Genomic DNA, 25286 nt, shown 5'->3' with positions numbered 1-25286 from the left:
AATGCCTTTTCTAAACCAAGCTTTAGAACCCTACCTTTTTTCTTCTTGGATCTGTACTCTTCCATGGCTTCGTTGGCGATGAGGATAGGGTCAAGGAGTTATCTTCCTTTAATAAATGCAGGCATGATAACTTTGATTCTTTCGGCAAGGACTTTTGCTACTATCTTGTAAGTAAGTTGGTTAAGCTAATGGGCCTAAAGTCTTTAACCATCACTGTATCCATTTTTTTTAATTAAACAAATGAAATTCTCTTTAACACAAGAATTAGGCTTTCTATTGCCATAAAATTCCTCAAAAAGCTTCGTGAAGCTATCTTTAAATAAATCCCAGAATTTAAGGATGAATTCTGAAGTATATCCGTCCGGACTGGGGGGCTTTATTCCTTCCCAATGACTTTACTGCTCTTCTAATTTCAGGTTTGTAAAACTGGCCACAAGCTGACTGTTTCGCACTCTTGATACTTTTGCCCATTGCAGGTTGATAGGGATTGACCTTACTCCATCAGCCTTGGAGTAGAGGGATGTATAGAAGCCTAAAATAAGGTCTTCAATTTCTCTAAATGATTTGGTTGATATGCCCTGGTCGTTGAATAGTTTTGAGATCAATTTTTTTCTCTCTTTTTTGCTGCTAAAAACCGATGGAAGAACGATGTGTTTTCATCACTCAAATTTAACCAATTCAACTTGCTTTTTTGCAAGAGGTTTCTTTCATCCACTTGGTAAAGAGATATTAATTCTGCTTTTAGTGCTATTCTGATGCTTTGTTCCAGCTCATCGAGATCTATGTTTTCAACGACAATTTCTCTTCTTTCAATTTCTTTCAGCAAGAACTCTTCCTTACTCTTCCTGTTTTTCTTTGAATCTGACAATTTTAAAAGCATATTTCAAGTTTCTTAACTTTGAAGCAATAGCATAGCCGACCCATCCTTGCTGGCAGTCTACCTCCAATTTTCTTTCAATCAATCTACAACATTCTTTGACATTTAACCAACTATTGCAAAATTGAAATGGGGCTGGACCCCATTCGAATGCTCCTACTTCAAATAGTAGGGGAAAGTGATCGGATAGAATTCTAGCTTGTCTAACCACTCTTGAATTGTCGAAAACTTCCTCCCAATTGTTTGATATGAAGAATTGATCAATAAGGGATCGTGAAACTATCATACCTTCTCTTGACCATGTGAATCTTCCATTAGATAGGGGAATTTCCGGAAAATTTGTATCTTCGATGAATTTATTGAATTTTCTCATTCCTTTAGTCATTCTTCCAATAGGGAATCGCTCTTGAACACGGCGGGTCATATTAAAATCTCCTCCAATGCACCATGGCTCTACATAGTGATTAGCTTGAACACGGCGATTCTCTCTATAATTTGTTGGGCCGTAAGCGTTTGTTATCCAACACACTTTTTTGCATATAGACAAGCATTTGACTGTTAAGGACATTCCCCTTTGATGTCCTCTATTACTGAAATCTTCCCCTCATCCCACATGGTAATATCTCCTGATCTGCCTATTGCTTCAATGTAAAACCAACCAACCTCCGTTGAGCTCCATATGCTTTTGATGAAAGCCCTATCAAACTTATCTCTCTTTGTTTCTTGAATTAACACTAGATCTGGATTTAATTTCTTCAAAAATCTTTTAATAGTCACTCTTTTTGTCTTTATCTCCTAGTCCCCTTATATTTGATGAGGCTATCTTCATCGAGGCCAATCGGCTATCTTGACAGAATATTCAATGCCAACTGTCTTCCCCAAACGAACTTGATCATCCAAGGGTGATTTCATAGTCTTCCAATAAGGAATGCAGTTTCTAGGGTATGTTGCTCTTGTTGAGGGGAGGGAATGAGAAAACTTCAGAATTATCCATTGTGGGTGCTGCCTCTATTTTAAACAATCGCTAAATGTCTCCCTCCTCTCTCCCCCCAAGCCAACCCCTCACCTCTCCCTCCGAATCCACCATGCTTTCTCAACTTAACCTTTCTTACCCATCCCTCCATTCTTCTCCCTATCCATTCACCTTCCTACCGATGCTGAGTAGTATCCATCATTTTCCGATTCAATGGAGATAAAAGGTCGTTGCATTCTTGAACATTCACTCCGTCAATAAAAAATACAAAATAAAAAATCTATAAAAGGGCATCCATAGCTCCATCAAAGTATCTCAAACATGGAAACCATTAGCCCTGAACATCAAGATCCTACTTCAAGTCAAGTGTAGAAGATAAAATTCACCTCAAAATACATCGAGATCTTAATGTTATCCTCGTGTCAATGGCCAATTTCACAAGTAGAAGAGAAATATTCAAAAGGGCAATACTCCCACATAAAAACCCACTTGACGCGCAACATAAGAAATTGAAAAATCATCCCCAGTATGATTAGACACCATACAGTGCATTATTGGAAGAGGTTTAAAATTTAATGGGAGTGATTGAAAACCAATATCAAATCTAGGGCAGAAAGACGAGGATAAAAAAAGACAGGGAAGAGCCATACCAGCAAACTAGATCAAGAAGCATGGCCATGAATGGCGAGAAGAAAGAAAGCAGGGGGAGAGTAAGAAACAGAAACAAAAGGTGAACAGCGAGAAACGTCCTTGTGTTCATCTTTTTTTTTTTTTTTTTTTTAGATTCACATCACAAGTCACAACAACAACGATGGTGGTTGTAGTAGGACGACGAATGTAGCTGATGGGAGAGGGGTGAAAGGGGAGGGGGAGGGGAAGGGGAAAGGGAAAAAGGGTGGAGGAGAGGAGAGAGAATTTCTTCTCTTTAATTTTTTTTTAATTTTAATTTAATTATAATAAATATAATTATTATTTTAAGTTTAAAAATAGCATGTTAGCAAACGGTTAAGTATTGAATGGATTGTGTTAATAGAGGGACTGAAATTGGGCATCTTCTAAATGTTGGGACTTGATTGTTCACTTTTGAAATCTAGGGATAGATTGACACTGTTAGATGATATATAATTAATTTATCTTCATCCACAAACTTAAGCTTTTGGGTCAATCAATGATTTAATATGGTACTAGAGCAGGTTGGTTCAAGAGGTCCTGTGTTCAAACCCCTGCATTGTTATTTCCTCCCCAATTAATATTCATTTCCACTTGTTGGGTCCTTTTTGTATTTCAAGCCCACAAGTGAGAGAGAGTGTTAGATGATATACAATTAAATTTACCTTCATCTACAAGCTTAAGTTTTTGGATCAATTGGTGATTTAGTAGACACAAATCTCAAACCTCAGGGACAAAAAATATAATTTACCCAAGTTATAAATAAAATGATTTATGTACCATAAATTTCAAATAATAGCATAGCATAATATTATTGCACTTGTAATCCAGAGTGTTATTTACTTGATCATCATGGTATAAATCATGTCAGGTAGCTGCTATTTCAGGAGATGCGCGTCGTGCTCTAGAGATATGTAGGCGTGCAGCTGAAATTACGGATTATCATTTAAAGAAGCATCTTATGAAGAAACCGAGTTTTACTTCCGACACTGTTATTATTGGTATAAATTTTATCTAGTCAAGTTTGGTATTACAAATTTTCGAAGCAAATGTTGTGCCCATGAAAGTTAAAAGCCTATTTAAGCTACCAGATATTTTGTTGCTTTTAGGTGGTTTCCCCATTGCTTCCTTGCACTTACATGGCAAGGTACAATTTCTTTTGTTGGATGTGTTTAGGGTGTATTAGGTTTTGGCTACTATTTGCCAAATTTTTGTCCTTCCTATGTGAGCGAGAAAACTGTCCATGGCTGTACTGACAGGAAGTAGGAGCTACCCTAATACTTTTATCTAGCGTTGAGTCTCATTGTTAATCTTCAACGATACCATCATGGAAGCTACTGTCTTTGTTCCATTTCTGGTCCAGTAAGAAAGTTTGCAGGCGGCATAGCTGGTTCTGAAACTGAATTACAAAGTAACTCTAAAGAAAAAAAGAAAAAGAAGAGAAAAAAGTAAAGAAGGATCGCTAGAAAATTTTCCTGACTGCTGCTCGAAATCTTATCACTAAGAAGCTTCATATTTCACATGAAAATGGAATTTCAATCATGGAAAATACATGTTCACCTTTGCTAAGCTGCTTAAATGGGTTATTTATTTGTTTATGTATTTTTTTTGAAATTTTCGTAGATGTAAGTCCTGGATCTTATGTTGAAACTTTAGATGTTTGGTCTGATATAATAGTGTAAAGGTTGCGACATCCTGCTCCTAGAAACAAGTGTTTAGAATGACTTCTGAAATTTTATTTGGAAAGAAATATATCTCTGAAATTTAATTAGGAGTCAGTATTTGGGTATTTAAACTCATATTTCTGCATTTCAGTGAAAACACATGTTGGAATAGCTGAAGTGGAAGCAGCGATTCAAGAAATGTTTCAAGCACCTCATATTCAAGTAAGTTTATGTAGTTCCTTAAGTCTACTTTATCAAAGACGTATTCTGCTTGAGTATAATTTTTTTCTACGTTGAGTAAGTTTATGATGTTTTCTGCTTGAGTATAACAAGACCTGCTGATGAGCACAAGAGAGTTGGTCATCATCATCTGTTTGTATGTAAGCAAGATCGTCAGTGTGTTCTTCACACAATCCGGCCTCTTCTTGGGTGTCATCTTTTTGAATCGCTAAGGTTCTACGTTGGGGGCACTCATTGGATAGGTGGCCTTGCTGACCACAATGATAACACTTCCCTAGAGTTGGTCTATTGTAAGGGTTTGGAGTTCTTTTGGAAGGGTTACTGTCCGGTGCCTTTGTAGGTGTCTGCCTTGTGCTGGAATCATCTTTCTTGGGTTGCTGATTGGAAGTAGATCCTTGGGGTGGCTGTCTTGATTGTTCAGTTGAGGTCTTGCGAGGGAAATTTTGTTCCCGAGCCCATGGTTGTCTTCATTGATAGGTCTTGGGCTGTTCTATTTCAGTGCTTTCTTCAATAGTAGTGGCTAATGTAATAGCATCAACCAAATAAGCCACTGGATGTAACTTGACAACTTCTTTGATCTCTTCACGAAGGCCAGGAATGAATTTTGAGATAAGTTGATGCTCTGTTTCAGGGGAGGTTATTTTGAGCCCCTAAATGGTGGAACTCCTCCGTATAATCAAGAATGGAGTGGTACCCTTGTTTACATAATTGATAGTGATTGTACAGGAGTTGTTGAGAATTGATAATTGAGGGGGAGGAACCTTTTCTTCATTAACCGAAACAGCTTAGGCCAAGATTTGATTGGTGGTTTGCCATAATAGCGCCTCTTTGTATCCCATTGATCCCACCAAGCTGATGCCCCCCTTTGAAATTTGAAGGATACAACTTCAATTTTTTATCCTCTGGTGTGTTGGCATATTAAAAGTTCTCAACATTCTCGATCCAATATGAGAAAGCCTCAACATCCATTCTGCCATCTATACTTGGGAGATCTACCTTCATCTGGTAATCTTGATTTTCTTGATAATAATGCTGTTTGCTCGGTCTAAAACCCCTCCTTTCTTGATTTCCAAAATGGTAGTTCTCATCTTCATCAGAGGAGTTCGGATCTTGCATCATATATCTTGGCATTTGCAGCTCTTGTGGTTGAATTCTTGGTTGACAATTGATAATTCTTGCTGGACAATTATGTACCTTTGGGGGATTATGAATGACCCGATTCGTTCTAACATGATTCTTGATTGGTTCTTGAATTCTTGCTTCAGATTGATCAACGTATGTCCCAGTCACCTCTTCTTGCTCACATTCTTTCAGGTTCTTATTGATTCGAAGGCACCTTTTGTTTTTCTGATTGTCTTGTACTTGCTGTCCTTGAATATCCTTTGGATTTTGAATATCCAAATGTTGGGACACTTGTGCCAACATCGTCTGCAGGTCTCCCACTTAACTCTTGATGTCGCTCACGACTGATTCTATTGAGGCCATTCTGCTCTCCAAAGTCTTAGTCTAAGAGGAAGCTTCCGCATCCATTTGAAGTTGATCCGAGGGAAGAAGTCGCGTTGGATCAAAATGCTCTGATACCAATTTAATGGATAAACTCCAAGAAAACTTCAAGATAATCTTTATTAATGATAAAAAATGCTCTCTGCTCTTTCCTCCTTTTCTCCCTTCCCCCACGCCCTCCCTTCCGTACACCCCACCGGAGCTCACCATGCCCTCCCTAACCTTCCCTCCTTCTGACCGCCTCCCTCATCCCTCTCCTTCCAGCCTTCTTTTGGCTCCTATCATTCCACCGAACTCCTCTCTCACTCTGTTTCTGCCCTGTTTCCAGCCATGACTTCTTTCTCTTGCCGTATCCTTGACCATGCCTTCCATATGGAGCAAGAAGGATCGAACTTCCTTTTAAAATACATAAAAAAAGGACAGTCCATTCTTCTCTCCTTAACCTCAGTTAAATGGCTTCTTGAGAGCTTTCGCAGACTACTGTATGGTTCCACCTTTGAGTTTTTCCTTCTAAAGGAAAGAGTTGATCAAAGCATCATGAGGCTTGCCAAATTTTGTGCAAAGGAGAGTTGGTTTGTAGAATGTGTTGTATGGCCAATCACAGGAGGAAGAAGGAACATCCACCTCCCGTTCGGCAACGAAAAAGCAGGCTGGCAAGACTTTAAGGAGATGATCGATAGCTGCATCCAATACTTCAGAAAATCCCCTGTTCTCCAGGTTAGTTCTTCTTCATCTCCTCCCTCTCCTAAACATAGTCCAGCCGGTCGTACCAGCCCTACTCCACCTTTCTGTGGGAACTCTGCCCTCCCATCCTTCCCTACTCCACATGTGAAGAAACAGAGCAATCCTACTGTCTGGTTAAAGAAGAATGATGATGTCTTGCCTGAAAATTTTAGTAACCTCTGGATTATCTCAAGACTTATGGCATCAAATGGGTGGAAGGAAATTGTGGTAGAACTAAGTAAGTGTCTAGGCACCAATGTCATCATCAATCATCTGTTTGCAGACAAAGCCCTCATCAAACTAAGCCAAGGAAACCTTAACGAAAAAGTGCCAATTCAGGGTAAATGGACTAAGTTCGGCCCTTTTCATCTTCATCTGGAAAAATGGAATTCATTCAGTAATGGAAGGCCCTCAGTAATGCAAGATTATGGGCAACCATCAAAAACCTTCCCTTAGATTATTGGTGTAGGAAAACTTTTGAAGCAATTGGGGCTTATTTTGGTGGTTTAATTGCTATTGCATCAGAAACTCTTAATCTCATCAACTGTTTAGAAGCAAAAATTCAAGTAAGGAAGAATTTATGTGGATTCATGCCAGCCACCACTGAAATTAAGGATGATATTCGTGGAAGTATTTACTTAAACTTTGGTGATATTGCTTGCTGTCATCAGCCTTCAAAACTACCCCCTAAAGTCTTGCTTAACGACTTCTCCAACCCAATAGACCTAGTTCGGTTACAAGATGCTCTAAAGGATGAAGATGCCTCCTCCCAATTTGATGTAATTGATTTATCCAATTGGTCTTTCCTATTGTCAAATAAATCCAAGCCTAAGTTCTCACGAAGTCCAAGTGCAAAAGCATAAAAGTTGAAAGAAATCCAAAAGCCACAGACTTCAATCATCAATCTGGGAGAAATAGGGGAAGTTGAAAAGCCCCCCCTCACTCACAGCCACAGCCTTTTGAAAAGGCTTTTTTTTAATTCAAAGGAAGTCGAAAAGCTCTCCTTGCAGCCGCAGTCATCTGAAAGATCCTCTGGCATATTAAAGGAAATCAAAAAGCCTCCTGATTTAATTGTTGTTTCAGATAAGGCTCCTTGTTTAAATTTGAAAACCCCTCGTGTTCCACAGTTAGATATTAATTCATCTGTTGCCATTAAGATGAAAGAGAAAGAAGTTGAAAAATCACCGGTGCCAAAAAGAAAAACGAAAGCAAAATTTTGTGTCCCTTGCAATGTGGTGCTCCCCTCAATTGAGCATGTCTTAGCCAAGCCTGAAACCCAAGCAACTCATCAGCTTTCCTCTTCCCTTGTTCTTTGCCTCAATTCCTCTCCCCTGCCCTCCCCTGTTTTTCCAGATTATTCAACCTTCCTGCCTTCTTTACCCTCAAACATCCGATCCTCTCCTTGCTTTGCTCTCCCTTGTCCTAATAGAGCAATCTTTACCTCTGTCTCTGCATCCCTCAAGCCTCCTCTTCCTCCCCTGAACATTAAACCAGCCCTTAAACCTAGCAAAACAAACCAGAAATGGCTAAATAGAGCCCGCCACCCCTCTTGCCTCTTCAAAACTTTTCCCAAGCACTTTATCAGAAGAAAGCACCTGAGGGAACACCCCAAAAGCCTCGGACTCACCCTTAACTCAGTCTCCACCCAGCCCCAAGAAGCCAAAATTCCTTCTTTTCCAAAGCAGCCTTTTAATTCCAGGTCAGATTATCCATCTTCTCTTCCCCCTTACAACTCGGCTAGACCACCACCAAAAGAAACCCCTATTTTCACCCCTAAACCTCAATCAATCATTGAGAGAGATTGCCCTCCTGATTCCCCTTTCAGTATTAATACAGAGGAAAACGATTGGCTCATCAATTCAAAAGATCAAGATGAGCCAATTCCGGAAGAAACCCTGCTTGCTGACCTAACTACCCTATTTCTAACCGGGGAGGACCTTACTGCCGAGACTAAAATCCCCAACCCTGGCCATCCAGCCCTCCCTTCAACCCCTTCTGAGTTTAGTCACTGGCTGCAGCCTATTATTGGACTAACCATTGGTTGACATTGATAACTGTTCTCGAAAAGATGAAGATAGAGCGAATCAATTGACGAGATTGAACAGAAACCAGATGATACCCCTAAATGAAAACATAGGCTCCATGAGCTAATTTGAAAAGCGGATTTGAACCAGACTGACTGAGCCGAACCAAATTGAAATCGGTGTAACTGAAGTGTACTGAACCGGTCTGCTTGACCCAGAATCGATCTTGCACCAAACCGAATTGATTGAACCGGATTGCTTGAACTCTAAAATTGGAAAAAAAATGTTTACTCTTTGACCTTGACCGTTGACCAGACTAGATTGGACCGAACCGGAGACTGAACTGAAGCAGTTAGAGTCAATTACTTCAACAACTAAACCATAAGAGAATTGATCCTTATCATGTATACTTTGGATCACTCTACACCAAAAGGAATCAGATTCATGATTGGTACTCCTCTTTCGTGGAACATTGGCTTTTGAAGGTTGCTTAAAGATGATGTGGTTTTTTATTTTCAGCAGCTCCTTGGATGGTTAGTAGGCTACAAAGTGATTGGTATCTTGGGATCTTGAAGTTGTCTCTCGTGCAAGTTTTCTGTGAAATCTTTATCATTTATGAAAACACATGGAAACATCTTCTCCTATTTTTGAAGGGGCATTGTTGATGGAATCTCTTCTCACTCTTCAACATCGAATGGGATTTTCTTAATTCATTAAGGAGAGAATATCTTTCAACAATGGATTGGTTTAACTGTGGTGTTAATTCCAAAGAGTTTAGTCTCATTTCATTATCTTAATTAAGAGGCTTGTTTCTTGTTCAAAAAATTCCAAAGATTTTTGACTTAATGCACTAAAAGTCCTTGGTGCTCTCTTTCTAAAGGCTTTGCGAGATACTTTTTGTATTCAGGATATTTGCATTATTTGGAATGCTTTTATGTTTTTCTTGTAATTCAATTTTGATTTAATTTTCGGCTATTACTTTATCATTCTCGTTTCCCTTTTGAGCTTTAGTGTTTGTGTCCTTAAAAAAAAAAAAAAAACTCTTTTCATTTTATCAATAAAAAGTGTTTATTTTCTTTCCAAAAAAAAAAGATAATAATGTCTCTTTGTCAGATCACTGCATAGATGAGAGTTAATCAATGACTATTCTTTAAAAGAAAATGTCTTCAGATTTTATTTTGTCTCCTATTGAATAAATATGAATAAACATGATGAATTTGTAGTTGCACGCCAGTTGGTTTGCATTTTATAAATTGTCAACTTCAATTCACTTGCGCTCTCCTGTGTAGGTGATGAGGAATTGTTCTAAGCAGAGTAAGATTTTCTTGACAGCTATGGTGCACGAACTTTATAAAACTGGAATGGGTGAAGCAACCTTTGAAAAGGTCCATAACTCAAGTTTTCAATTTTGCTTACTTGGTAGATTCACGGATGGTTCTTAAAGTTTGGAGTTAGTGTCTATTCAGTTTTTTATATTTTAAATGAGACACTTTTAATCGTTGAAGTTTGAAAAATAGTTTTAAATAGTCCACGAGGTCAGTTGACTATTAGTTGTCTTAATGAAAAATGATGTGATAATTAAGTTGATGATTAGACTTTGGTAAGGTGGCGTTTTTCAATGTGTTGGTAAAAGCGATTAATTTAAAATTATTTTTAAACATTCCCTCCCCCCCCCCCTTCCTCTCTTTCCTTCATCATCTTCTCTCGTTTTTCTTTCTCATCCCTCTTCAAGGCAGGTCTCCCTGCTGCCATGGTCCTCTCTTCTCCCTCTCTTCTTTCTCATCTTCTTCTCTTCTTTTCTCCTATTTCATCTCCCCCATTCTATCTAATGTCTCCTTTCTGTTTAAAACGTTGCATATCAAAAAATTACTTTCACCTCCCCCCCTCTCTCTCTCAAAGTTGAGAAAAGAAAAAGAAGTTGCATGAACATAAAATTACTTTCATCTCCCTCTCTGTCTAAAAAGTTGCAAAAAAACTAAAAAAAAAGCTCATAACCAGGAATCTGTTTCTCTTATAAAAAAGTCAATAAAACTACTTCCATCGTCCTTTTCTCTCTAAAAGTTGCAAAATAATAATAAAAAAAAGAGTTGAATTGAACATAAAATTACTTCCATCTTCCCCACTTCCTCTCTCTAAATAGTTGCAGAATAATAGAAAAAAGAAGTTGAATTGAACATAAAATTACTTCCATCTTCCCCACTTCCTCTCTTTAAAAAGTTGAAATTATTTATATCTCGCTCTTTTTCTAAAAACTGCATAATAGAAAGTTCCTTCCTTTCTCTACTCTCTTCAAAACTTGTAGACATACTCAATTTTTATTTTTCTTTAAAGAGATGCGGAAATAAATACTTTTCTCTTTTTTTCTCTTGTGTTTTCTCTCTCTATAAGTTGTAAGATGGGAGGCTGAATGGACCAATTTCTTAGGAAATTGTATATTCTCCCCCCACCCTCCTACATTTTCTAAACTTATGGAAGAATAGTCGAACCAAGAGAAAGGTTGTTGGTGAGCTAGAAGAGACATTGCCTTTTTGAAGGACCTTTTCATAAGTTTATCAAATTGTTGATAAGTTTATCAAATTGCCTTTTTGAAAGATCTTTAGTTAACATCTCAGTCGTTTGTTTGGTAGTCGGAAGATAGGATATGCATATTACATCTGCATCAATCTTCTCTTTTATGAAATGTTTGTCAACTTCAATGTGCTTTGTTCTATCATGTAGGACTAGATTATGAGTTATGACGATGACAGCTTGTTATCACAATAAATTCGTATAGGATCCTTCTTAGACAATTTCAGTTCTTCAAGTATCTTGTTAATCCAAATACCTTCACAAATTTCATGTGCTAAACCTCTAAATTCTACTTCAGAACTGTTTCTGGTAGGTGCATTTTGTTTTTTACTACGCCATGTAACTAAGTTCCCTCCAACAAAAAAGCAATAACAAGAAGTAGATCTTCTATCAGTAGTACTTCTAGCCCAATCTACATCCATATACACTTCAAACTTAAAGATTGTCATGTTTCTGAAATAATATGCCTTTACCTAGAGTTCCTTTCAAATATCATATAATTTTATACATTACTTCAAAATGAATGGGTCCAAGTGAATGCATGAATTGACTCACCATACTTACTGCGAATGCGTTATCTAGATGTGTGAGATAAATTGATTAGTCTTCCCACCAGTCTTTGGCATCTGTTTTTGTCCTTTACTTCACCCTTTCCAGCTTGTAATTTCAGATTCGGTTCAATAGGAGTTTCTACTGTCCGACAACCTAGTAAACCTATCTCTTGAAGTAAGCCAATAACATATATATATGTATGTATGTATGTGTATATATATATATATATATATATATATATATTTATTTATTAATGAAAATACCTTTCTTAGATCTTGCAAACTCCATCCCTACGAAGTACTTCAAGGCCCTAAGTCTTTGATCTGAAACTCCCTTGCAAGTTTGTTCTTAAGATCAACTAATCCTTCTTCATCATTACTATTAAAGTAGAAAAAGAAGACGACACAAGGAGTTTACGTGGAAAACCCTAATTCAGGGAAGAAAAACCACGGTAGAAAAGGACTTATTATTTTATGTCATATTTACAATAGACCCAACCTCAGATATAAATAGAATGAGGTGAAACCCTAATTTAGCAAATATAGCAAAAATTACAAAAATGCCCTTAGGGCTAATTCAACGTATTTCAACACTCCCCCTCAAGTTGGGGCATAGATATCGGCAAGACCCAACTTGCTAATACAAGCTTCAAACGTCTGTCTCGATAACCCTTTCGTAAAAACATCTGCAATCTGTTGGACTGAAGGTACATAGGGAATACAAATAGCTCCGCGGTCTAACTTTTCTTTAATAAAGTGCCTGTCAATTTTCACATGTTTGGTTCTATCATGTTGCAATACCGATGGCAGCCTTATTATCACAATACAGCTTCATGGGCCCCGGACTACTCTCGTGAAAATCAGATAAAACTTTCTGCAACCAGATTTCTTCACACACTCCTAGATTCATAGCTCTATACTCTGCCTCAGCACTACTTCTCGCCACTACACCCTGTTTTTTACTCCGCCAAGTTACCAAATTTCCCCATACAAAGGTACAGTACCCTGAGGTTGACCTTCTATCAGTCACAGATCCGGCCTAATCTGAGTCAGTATATGCCTCGATGCTTCGTGTGCCATGTTTCCTGAACACCAAGCCCTTTCCAGGGGTGGACTTTAAATATCTCAAAATTCGAGTCACAGCTTCCATGTGCTCCTCATATGGACTCTGCATGAACTAACTTACTACACTCACAGCATAGGAGATGTCGGGCCTAGTATGAGACAAGTAAATCAGTTTTCTTACTAGGCGTTGATACCTTTCCTTATTCACAGGAACTCCTTCCGAAATACTTTTCAGTTTGCTATTGACCTCAATAGGAGTGTTAATAGGTTTGCATCCGGTCATTCCTGTTTCCTTTAACAAGTTCAGAGTATACTTCCGCTGAGAAACAGATATTCCTGCTTTTGATCTTGCCACTTCCATCCCTAGAAAATACCTTAAACTACCAAGATCCTTAATTTCAAATTCACTTGCCATCCTTTATTTTAGTTTAGCAATTTCTGCCGTGTCATCCCCTGATAGGATGATGTCATCGACATACACTACCAACACAACAATCTTTCCTAAGGGTGATTTTTTGGTAAACAAGGTATGATCAGAATGCTCCCTGAACAAACCCTTGGGACTTAACAAACACGGTGAACCTGTCAAACCAGGTACTAGGAGACTGCTTCAACCCATATAAAGACTTCCTGAGTTTGCAAACATGATTCCCAAACTTAGCTTCGAAACCTGGAGGTGGACTCATATAAACTTCCTCTTCCAACTCACCATTTAGGAATGTGTTCTTTACATCTAGTTGATGTAGGGACCAATCTTTATTCACGGCGACAGACAGAAGAACACGAATCGTGTTTAACTTAGCTACTGGGGAAAAAGTTTCTGAATAATCAATCCCATACGTCTGAGTGAATCCTTTAGCAACTAATCTGACTTTATACCTCTCGAGTGTTCCGTCAGACTTATACTTCACTGTGAACACCCATTTGCAACCAACTGTTTTGTGACCTCTAGGGAGAGCTACTAACTCCCAAGTCTTATTTGCCTCAAAAGCTCTCATTTCCTCCATTACTGCTGCTTTCCACTCGGGAACTTCCATGGCCGCATGTACACTGGTAGGTATTGTTAGAGCATCTAGATGAGTTGTAAAAGCCTTAAAAACAGGAGAGAAGTTACTATAGGTCAGAAAACTATGCAAAGGGTATTTTGTACATGACCTGGTTCCCTTTCTCAGAGCAATTGGCATATCCAGAGTGGTATCATCATAGTTGTCAGTTTTCGTCTGTCCCTTTTCAGTATCAGACTTTTGAGACAATTCTGCATCTTCTTGAGGATCTTTCAGCATCTCATTACTTCCTGAAGTTTCAACCTTCTCTGAGCTCATTTCATCATTTTCTATGTTTCCAGACTTTTCTTCAAGACTCTCCTTTGAAACAACGGGATCTTGAACCTGAACTGGTTCCGACGCTTGGACACTTTCCGATGGAACACCAGAGGTTTCCTGAATTTCCTTTCTGAAATTCCTCCTATAGTATGTTATCCAGGGCACTTGTCTAGTAGGAAGAACCGACACGGGAACAACAGGAGCAGAATTAGGTTCAAGACTAGGTAGACTAGGTCCAGGAACATTGGGACTAGGCTCAGGTTCAGGAATATTCGGACTAGGCTTAAGATTGAGGCTAATGGGTATGGAGTACGTGGAATTGTTAGTCTCTTCATTCGTGGTCTCCCCCTGAAGATGACTAACGGGAAAGAACAGTTTATCTTCAAGGAACGTGACATCCATAGTGACAAAATATTTTCTGGAAGATGGATGAAAGCATTTATAGCCTCGCTGATGAAGGGGATACCCGACAAACACACATGTTTTAGCTCGTGGAGCAAACTTAGTCTGGTGTGAACCATGAGTATGAATAAAGGTTGTACACCCAAACACACAAAGAGGAACCTCAGGAATAAGACGAGTAGACTGATAGGACTCTTTGAAGCACTCAAGAGGAGTTTGAAACTTTAGAACTCGTAAAGGCATTCTATTAATTAGATGAGCTGCGGTAAGAACCGCATCTCCCCACAGGTACGAAGGAAGAGACGCTGGAATTATCAAGGAACAAGCAACTTCAATAAGATGGCGATTTTTCCGTTCAGCCACCCCATTTTGTTGTGGAGTATATGCACACGAGTTTTGATGGATGATCCCTTTTGACGCTAGGAATTCCTGAAAGGTGTGGTTGACAAACTCACGACCAGTCACTTCGAAGGATGACAATCTTTGTGTTGAACTGTGTTAATACAGTGGTATAGACCTGTTTGAAGGTAGATAAATCCTCGGACTTATTAGCAAGGAGATATACCGATGTAAGTCGGGTATGGTCATCGATGAAGGTTACAAACCACCGTTTACCAGACAGGGTAGCGATGCTCGAGGGACCCCAAACATCACTGTGGACCAGGTGAAAAGGCTGGGTAGGTTTATAGGGCTAAGAAACAAACGACACGCGAGGTTGTTTAGCACGTATACAGACATCACAAGATAATGAAGAAACATTCACATTATGGAATAAATGAGGAAATAAATATCGCATATATTGAAAACTAGGATGTCCAAGACGAAAATGTCACAATAAATAATTTGTTTCAGATATAGGAAACGAAGATAAAAGACTAGTCCTAAACAAGCTTTTAGAGGAAGCATCTGTAGAAAGGAAATATAGGCCTCTGTCATATCGGGCAGTGCCAATCGTCTTCCCCGAGCTCAAGTCCTGAAACAAAGCAGTATTTGGTGAGAAGACAACTCTACAGTTCAAATCTTTTGTTATTTTGCTTATTGATAATAAATTGTAAGAAATTTTGGGCATATGTAAGACATTTTGCAGAGTTAATCCCTGAAATGGTGACAGTCTGCCTTTTCCAGCAACAGGAGCGAAGGACCCATCCGCAATTCGAATCCTCTCATTTCCAGCACTTGGATAGTATGAGAGAAACCGGTCGGATGAGCCAGTCAAGTGATCGGTCGCTCCTGAATCTAGAATCCATAACTCATTCCCTTTAACAAGGAAACTAAAAGATTGAGGGTTACCTGATTGAGCAACTGTTCCGATCCCTATGGTACCTGAATCACCAGGATTAGTCACTGGAGGCTGTGTCTGAGGTTGTGCAGCCCCTTCAACTGATTCACCCACTAGAGCACGCCCAGATTTCGACTTGTCATTTGGAGGGCGACGTTTACCATTTGGAAGGCGACCATGCAATTTCCAGCACTGATCCTTCGTGTGCCACTGTTTTTTGCAATGCTCACAAACTGGGGGTGTTCTACTATTCTGCTTGTCACCATCAGCTTCAGCGGACTTTACCCCGAAGGCAGCTGACTCTACAGTGGTAACACCCGGCCCGTTCATTGCACTCGATCTATCTTCTTCCAATCTAACTTCTGAACAGACCTCCATGAGAGACAGAATTGGTTTCTGCCCTAGTATTCTACTACGAACTGTATCAAATTTGGGGTGCAGCCCGGCAAGAAAATCATACACACGCTCAACCTCTTCTATCTTGGAGTATTGAATTCCATCTTGTGGGCAGTTCCAGATGATCTCCCGGCATAGATCCATTTCTTGCCATAACAATGACATCTTGCTGAAGTATGACGTTACATCCATGCTCCCTTGTTTGCATTCGTGAACCTGTTTACGTAGAGTATACAGGCGGGATGCTTTTTGACGCCTCGAATATAACCTTTGGACTGCATCCCAAATATCTCGGGCAGTGGCTGAATAGAGTAAGGGTTTCCCGATTTGTGGTTCCATGCTACTGATTAACATTGAGCGGAGCAAAGAATCCTCTGCCTTCCAGACACGCTCTTGAGGATCCCCAGGATTCGGTCGTGGTATCTCTCCAGTTAAATATCCAAACTTATGGCGTCCCTCAAGAACCATTTTAATTGTTTGGGACCAAGAGAAGTAATTTTGCTCATTCAACTTCTCTCCCGTGATCATTCCTGCAAAATTTCCTATTGTTCCAGATAAAAGATTAGAAGTTGGAAGAGTAGGAAACATTGATACCGGATTTTCTGAATACATCGGGAAGAATCATGACCATTCAATCTGGCTCCCAGGGCGACCATCTGTTGCTGAAGACTAACTAATTGTTGTTGGAGTTCCCCATGAGATTCAGATCTGGAATTTTTCTGTCTAAAAACCATGAGATTTTCTTCAATGGAATCACCCATTCGAAACTGGGGCTGAACTGGATATACATGAGGAAAAAGCTGTCCACCATGGTACTGTGAAGAAGCTGCTGCCGGAAGTCCACCAGCGGCAAAGTTCGGCAACCCGTGACCGGCGCTGCTCCCAGACGACTGTGATGGTGGGTAACGGACAGAAGGCTCGGCGATCGGTTGCGAGGTTGAAGAAATCGCGCCGATCTGACCCGACCCAGCAGCTGGAGCAAACCCATGACCATCTGGTGTACATCCAGTTCTGTACGATGCTGAGGTACTGATCGATTGTAGATCGATCACGTGCGCCGGCTAGGGAACGTGCGAGGCTGAGATGATTGTGTGCGAAGTCGAGGGTCCGATTGGTTGTAACCCGTTCGCGTGCGCCGGCTGGAGCGAAGTCGAGAGTCCGATCGGTTGTGACTTGTTCGCGTGTGCCAGCTGGAAAGCGTGACCTTCCACCACCACCTGCTGTTCGGCTGGAAAGGTTCAATCGATGGTGTTCGGTTGGAATGGCTGAGACTGGAAGCTAATCGGCGCGCCAACTGGAGCAATCCCACCACCTGCTGTTCGGCTCGCTAGCTGGATCTGTTCGGCTGAGCCACCTGGGATGATGGTTCGGAGATAGCGGTCAACCGCTGCTTGAATCACAGCCTCATTAGTCAGCGTACCTTCACCTATCAAGTTTGATGACTGAGTTTCTTCTACCGGGGCTAGGGTTTCATCACCTTGCTCTGATACCATATTGAAGTAGAAAAAGAAGACAACACAAGGAGTTTACGTGGAAAACCCTAATTCAGGTAAGAAAAATCACGGTAGAAAAGGACTTATTATTTTATGTCATATTTACAATAGACCCAACCTCAGATATAAATAGAATGAGGTGAAACCCTAATTTAGCAAATATAGCAAAAATTACAAAAATGCCCTTAGGGCTAATTCAACGTATTTCAACAATTACCTGTGAGAATCGTATCATTAATATACACAATTATAATAGTAGTTTTATTATTCCCTGAGTGTTTAAAGAAAATGGTATGATCTACTTGACTATGAAGGTATCCGTAGCTAGTGACTACTTTTCCAAAGCGTTCAAACCAAGTTGTTGGAGATTGCTGGAGACTATATAATGATTTCTTTAATTTGCAAACTTTACTACTTCTAAGTTCCATTTCAAATCTTAGTGGTAAGCTCATAAAGGCCTTTTCTTCTAAATCATCATTGAGGAAAACATTCTTAACATCAAGTTGAAGAAGCGGTCAATCTAAGTTAGCCGCAAGGGACAAAAGAATTATGATGGTGTTAACTTTTGCAAAGGGAGCTAAGGTCTATGGTAGTCAATTCCATAAGTTTGAGCGAAGCCTTTGGCTACTAATTCGGCTTTGTATCTTTTAATATTACCATCAGCGTTACACTTTACTGTGAACACCCATTTGCATCTCTCAACCTTCTAATCTTTTGGCAAGTTTGTTATTTCCCAAGTACCACTTTGTCTTAAAGCATTCATTTCCTCCCGCACGGCTAGTTTTCAATTGGATCATCTAGGGCTTCTTATATATTCCTTGGAACAAATAAGTTGTCTATCTTAGAAGTGAAGGCTTATGACTATTTGACCATTTTGCATATGAGATATAATTAGCCAATGAGATATTTAGTACAAGTTCGAGTACCTTTCTAATAGTAATAATCAAGATCATAAATAATAGGTAAGGTATTTTTCAATAGTTCTATAGGTTTAAAAGATCTATCTACTAATGGTATCATTAAATTTAACGTAGAATTGACTAGATGGATAATGAGGCAAGACGTCTTGGAATAAAAAATGTTTTTAATCTTTTCCTCCGCTCATTTTCTTCTTGTCCTCTCTCTTCCCTCTCCATCCTCCCTCTTTCTCATTTTTCAACTAAATGCAAGTTGCAAGACTCTTGCTCTAGATAGAAAACAAAAATATCGATAGAGAAAATTAAACAACGGGAGGTAGGGCCATTAACTATCATCGTGAACCCATTGGAAAATTAAATTTTATTTATTTATTTTTTTTAAGGATCAAAAGAAACGGTTGGAAAAATTGACATCTATTCCACCATCCAATTCCCCCCTCTCATTCTCTTTCATTAATAATGAATCTCCCACCCACTTCGTTCCTCGTGTAATTCCAATCAATTTCCTTTCTCCTTCAGGTCTTCAAAAATCAAAATCCTCTTTCCATTTCCATCAATTCCATTTCAACAGTCTTTCATTCTAGATTTAGTTTGGCCCTAATTTCAAATTCGAATTGCGACTGGATTTTGTTTGTTTCTGTCATGTTTGTCCATAGAGCAGTTTTATACCATCACCTGACGAATCAAGTGGTGAAGGAATATCCCTGTTGGATGGTGGGCCTAGGAATTACCGAACCGTTGGATCGTCAGTTATGCTCACTCTGTAAGGGATTCATTCAAATGTCATGATTGTGATTTGTGGAGGGGCTCAATATGGTGCGTTTATTCAGAGAAGCATCAACACTCCGACTCGCAAAACTAAAATAACCAATTTGAAGCATTGGGGACCAAACACACCCATTTCTGAAAACTTAGGACCAAAAGATATTTTTCTCAGTATAAAATTTAAGTGTTGCCAACTCGTTTAAAAATAGCACCTCAACAAAGTCTAATAATCAACTTAACCATCATATCATCCTTCCGTTCACTCAACTAATGGTCATTTGACTTCAAGAACAATTTATGACCATTTTCTAAATGAACTAAAAGTGTTCATTTTGAAACTTGAGTGATCAAATAGAGACCAACTCTGAACTTCAGGAACTAAAAATGTATTTTACTAAAAGCATTATTAGCTAAAGCTCTGATTTCTTTATCTTTAACTGAAAGCATGGTATTTGCATACAATTGGTGGACGTTAGAAGCTTTATGTCTAAAAAATTTCTCATTAACTTGTCATTCTGGAGAGCTAAATTTCATATTGTAAATACATTCATTCCTGTTTTCCGTTTGTGCTACAGCTTGCCATGACTGTCTCGTATCTTTGTACAAGCAATGGAGAGGAATTTCCTGGATATGATGCTCTCCTGAAAGTTGGGTAAGAGATGCCATTGTATTCTATACATTGTTATAGGCATTGTAATTATTTTCTGAACACTTGGGCATTATTATTTGTTGAAATGGTGTTTTAGCCCTAAGGGCGTTTTAATCTTTTTCTCAGTATCTACTGTCTAGGGTTTCTCTGTTTGATTATTTATACCTGTCCTGTATTGAGTACTGTGTATCAGAAAATTAAAAGAATAAAAATTTTCCTATCGTGGTTTTTCTTCTTGATCTAGGGTTTCCACGTAAATCTTGGTGTTTCTTTTCTTCCCTTTTTCAATATGGTATCAGAGCATGGCGACGAAGCCCTGGCCGTCATTGATGAGAACAAACCAGAGACCCCAACAGAAACCCCCATTGGAACAAAGGGATCCATGAACGTTGAGGTTGTTGCAGCCATAAGAGAAGCCGTTGAGCATTATTTTTACACCGCTATGCCTCAACTCCTAAAATCTATGTTTGATCCAACCTCTAGCCAGACCCGACCTGATCCTCTAATTTATAACCAGTGGACTACTGTTGCAGACCCGACCACCGGAACTCTCAGACCAGATCGGCACACAGATCCGAGCTCATCTGGGTTTTCTGCCTCAGATCCGAGTGACCCATCTAGAATTCGACAACCTTATGGATTTTCAAACCCATCTGCGTCAGACCCGATCGACACCCATCTGCGTCAGACCCAATCCAACCTCCAACAAAACTCCTTAGACCCGATCAGCACCCACCAGATCCTGCCTCAGAACCCCCCGATGCATGGAAACCCTTCACCCTCGGGATATTTTGCTCAGGCCGACTCCACCGCCCGTGACTGGTGATATACAACCGATCTTCAGCCTCCGATTTCAGGTCAGCAGCCAGCCCTAGCAAACCCTTCACCCTCGGGATATTTTGTTCCAGATCGCCCATGGATGACCCAAGTTACTCAGCCAGTCTAGCCGAACCAACCGGTTCAACCAAACCTGGTTCAACCAAACCGGGTCCAGCCGAACCAGGTTTTTAGTCAGTCAGTTCCCAACCCCTCTTTTGATCCGTCCTCGAGCCAAAATGAAGCTACTTTTCCAAGGATTTATGGGCAAAACCAACCTATGACATATTCTAGTGGAACCGTTGGTTTTGAACAGCAGTTGGCCAACTTACAGCAGCAAATATCGGCCCTTAGGTCCACGACAAATCTTACAACTGGTTTTCATCCATATTCAGACTTCTCTTTATGCTCAGAAACACCGGTAAATGCTTACTCTAACTTACCTGTTGCAAATATTATGTCTAGTTTTGTGGGGAACTCTGCAGGAATGTCTATTGGTGAGAAACTTAACAGTGAGCGTCCCAATCGATAAGAATGGTCCTTGAGGGACGTCACAAGTTTGGGTATCTAACTGGAGAAATACCAAAACCAAACCCCGGTGATCCCCAGGAACGTATATGGAAAGGAGAGGACTCTCTCCTTCGCTCAATTCTGATAAACAGCATGGAACCCTAGATCGGAAAGCCACTTCTGTACTCAGCCTTCGCTCGAGATATTTGGGAAGTTGTCCAGAAACTCTATTCACAGAGGCAAAATGCCTCACGTCTTTATACCTTGAGGAAACATATTCATGAGTGCAAACAAGGGACTCTTGACGTAACGTCTTATTTCAATAGATTGTCCCTGTTATGGCATGAAATGGACTTGTGCCGCGAGGTCGTGTGGAATTGTCCTGTTGACGAAGTTCAGTACTTAAAGATTGAGGAGGTAGACCGGATGTATGATTTTCTAGCTGGCTTAAACCCTAAATTTGATGGTGTCCGAAGTCGGATTTTGGGACAGAGACCAATACCGGCTCTAATGGAAGTATGCTCAAAGGTTAGATTAGAAGAGGATAGAACTAGAGCTATGAATGGCACTAGCAACAACCATTTAGATTCTGTTGCGTTTGGAGCCAAATCTTCGGGACCAGAGAGCGACAAACAGAACGGAAAATCCCCACCCATCTGTGAGCACTGTAAGAAACCATGGCACACCAAAGATCAATGCTAGAAGTTACATGGTCGCCCACCAAATGGTAAGCGACGGTTTGCGAATGATAAATCAAAAACCGGTCAGGCCCTTGTCAGTGAAACAGGGGATGGTACATCATCAGCCACCAACCAGGTAGAGTCCAGCATGGTTGGAACCAGCAATGTTGCTCAATCATGTACTTCTCAGTCCTTTAGCTTCTTGGTTTAAGGGGATGAATCGTGGATCCTTGACTCAGGAGCAACGGACCACCTAACTGGATCAACTGATCAATTCCTCTCGTATTGTCCAAGTGTGGAAAACGAGAGAATACGAATTGCAAATGGGTTCTTTGCTTCCGTTGCTGGGAAAGGTCACTTATCTCCTATTCAAGGGTTGATTTTACAGAATGCCCTACATGTGCTAAAGATATCTTATAATCTACTATCTGTTAGTAAAATAACCAGAGACCTGAATTGTAATGTCGTTTTCTCACCGGATAATGTTTTGTTTCAAGACTTGAGCTCAGGGAAGACGATTGGCACTGCCCGGCACAGTAAGGGGCTCTACTTTCTCTCGGAGGATGCTTCATCTAGGAGTTTATCTAGCACTTGTTTACTCTCTTCCCTTACTATTTCTGAAACTGATTTCCTGTTATGGCATTTTCGTCTTGGACATCCGAATTTTCATTATATGAAGTACTTATTTCCCCATTTATTTCGTAATGTTAATATTTCATCTTTATCTTGCGATGTTTGTATTCGTGCAAAACAACCTCAGGTGTCTTTTACTTCCCAGCCTTATAAACCGTCCCAACCTTTCCACCTGATACATATTGATGTGTGGGGCCCATCAAATATCACAACCGTGTCGGGTAAACGGTGGTTTGTCACCTTTATAAATGATCACACTCGTCTTACATAGGTGTTCCTTCTTACGGATAAATTTGAGGTGACTACAGTCTTTCAGCAATTCTACACCACGGTTGAAACCCAGTTCAATACCAAAATTGCTATCCTTCGGGGTGACAATGGCCGTGAGTTTGTTAATCAGTCCCTCCGTGAGTTTTTAAATTCTAAAGGCATCATCCACCAAAACTCCTGTGCCTACACCCCGCAACAAAATGGGGTGGCCGAACGGAAAAACCGTCACCTTATTGAGGTTGCTCGGGCTCTCATGATTATTGCATCCATACCCTCGTACCTATGGGGCGATGCTGTACTCACTGCAGCCCATCTCATTAATCGGATGCCTTCCCGTGTCCTCAAGTTCCAGACTCCCTTAGCCCATTTCAAAGAATCCTTCTCTTCTACCCAGCTATTCCCAGATGTTCCTCTTCGGGTGTTTGGATGTACGGTGTTTGTTCATAATCATGGTTCCCATAGTAAATTTGCTCCTAGGGCTAAAAAATGTGTCTTTGTTGGGTATCCGCTCCATCAACGGGGCTACAAGTGTTATCAGCCATCTTCTCGAAAGTACTTTGTCACCATGGATGCTACCTTTCAAGAAGATAAACCTTTTTTTCCTGTTAGTCCTCTTCAGGGGGAGACTTTGAGTGAAGAGACTAACACGTCATCCACCTATTCCATTCCTGTAGACTTGTTTCTTGAACCAATTCCTGGCACTAATCCTCTTGGCCCTCCTGACACTAATCCTGGACCTCCCATTCCGGACAATCCTATCCTTCTTACAAAACAAGTTCCTTGGATAACCTACTATCGGAAGAATCTACGAAAGGAAATAGTTTCCTCTGCTGCTCCACCGGAAAGTGTTCAAGAGTCAGAACTAGAGACAACTCAAGGTAACCATATTCTTGACAATAATTACTCTGTTGAAAGTAGTACAGTGAACACTGACGATGCAGTGACCCTTGACAGAATTAGGGAGGATGAGAACAATGAATTTCCTCCCGATGATGTTCAGGAGGCTGAAAATGTGCAGCAGATGAATACAGAGGAAAAAGGTAACAAGACCAGTGAAATTGATGCCACCCTAGACTTACCAATTGCCCTACGAAAGGGAGCAAGGTCCTGCACCAAGTACTCTATGAAAAGCTTCTTATCTTACAGTAGCTTGTCAACAAGATTCAAGGTTTTTACCACTAACCTAGACATTGTGACTATCCCAGGAAATTCCTGAATGGCGAGCTGCAGTCATGGAAGAAATGTGGGCACTCAAGACCAACAAAACATGGGATCTAGTTGTTCTTCCTAGAGGTCACAAAACCGTCGGGTGCAAATGAGTGTTTACAGTCAAGTACAAATTTGATGGGACTCTCGACAGATATAAGGCCAGATTAGTCGCGAAAGGGTTCATTCAAACATATAGGGTGGACTACTCAGAAACTTTCTTGCCAGTGGCAAAACTCAACACTATTCGGGTTCTTCTCTCTGTTGATGTAAACCTAGACTGACCTCTATATCAGTTAGATGTAAAGAATGCGTTTCTAAATGGTGAGTTGGAAGAAGAGGTTTATATGACCCCTCCTCCAGGGTTTGAAGCACAGTTTGGGAGTCAGGTGTGCAAGCTAAAGAAGTCTTTGTATGATCTGAAACAGTCCCCTAGAGCCTGGTTCGATAAGTTTACTACCTTTGTCAAAACCCAGGGGTACATTCAAGGTCACTCAGATCACACCATGTTCACTAAGAAGTCAGCATCATGAAAAGTAGCAGTGTTAATCATATACGTTGATGATATTATTTTGTCAGGGAATGATTCTGTAGAAATTGACAAGCTGAAACAGAAAATGGCAGAGGAGTTTGAAATTAAAGATCTTGGTTCCTTGAGGTACTTCCTAGGCATGGAGGTAGCAAGGTCAAAGGAAGGGATCTCAGTGTCTCAGAGAAAATATACGTTAGACCTTCTACAAGAGATTGGGATGACTGGATGTAAACCTGAGATACTCTAGTTGAGGTCAACAAAAGTCTGGTAAACTCAGTAGACGATGTACCAGTGAACAAGGAGAGATATCAACGTCTTGTAGGGAAGCTGATATATCTCTCGCATACCAGACCTGATATTTCATATGCGGTGAGTTTGGTAAGCCAGTTTATGCAAGCCCCGTATGAGAGATACATGGAAACTATTAACCGGATTCTGAGATATCTAAAGTCAACACCTGGGAAGGGCTTGATGTTCAGGAAAAATGATAGAAGATGTATAGAAGCCTACACTGACTCGAACTGGGCCGGTTCTGCTACTGACCGGAAGTCAACCTCGG

General features: G+C 40.2%; 1 protein-coding gene across 21 annotated transcripts in view; it reads left to right on the top strand.

Moving 5' to 3' along the window:
- LOC120079859 (origin of replication complex subunit 1B-like) overlaps window positions 1-25286 on the top strand; it is a 79427-nt gene that overhangs the window by 32362 nt on the left and 21779 nt on the right. For all 21 annotated transcript variants that reach the window (XR_005482360.2, XM_039034292.2, XM_039034293.2 and 18 more), the window contains 4 exons: window positions 3391-3520; window positions 4335-4405; window positions 9963-10058; window positions 20007-20083. Coding sequence is in view for 20 of the 21 variants with exons in the window: in XM_039034292.2 (XP_038890220.1) it covers window positions 3391-3520; window positions 4335-4405; window positions 9963-10058; window positions 20007-20083 (374 nt within the window). In the remaining variant the exon portion in view is untranslated. The remainder of the gene's footprint in view (window positions 1-3390; window positions 3521-4334; window positions 4406-9962; window positions 10059-20006; window positions 20084-25286) is intronic.

Source organism: Benincasa hispida, chromosome 6 (genome assembly GCF_027475165.1).
Source record: "Benincasa hispida cultivar pf3 chromosome 6, pf3_genome.v1.1, whole genome shotgun sequence".
Taxonomy (NCBI): Eukaryota; Viridiplantae; Streptophyta; class Magnoliopsida; order Cucurbitales; family Cucurbitaceae; genus Benincasa; species Benincasa hispida.
The sequence above is the reverse complement of the archived record's forward strand: the minus strand, read 5'-3'. Positions and strand labels throughout refer to the sequence as shown.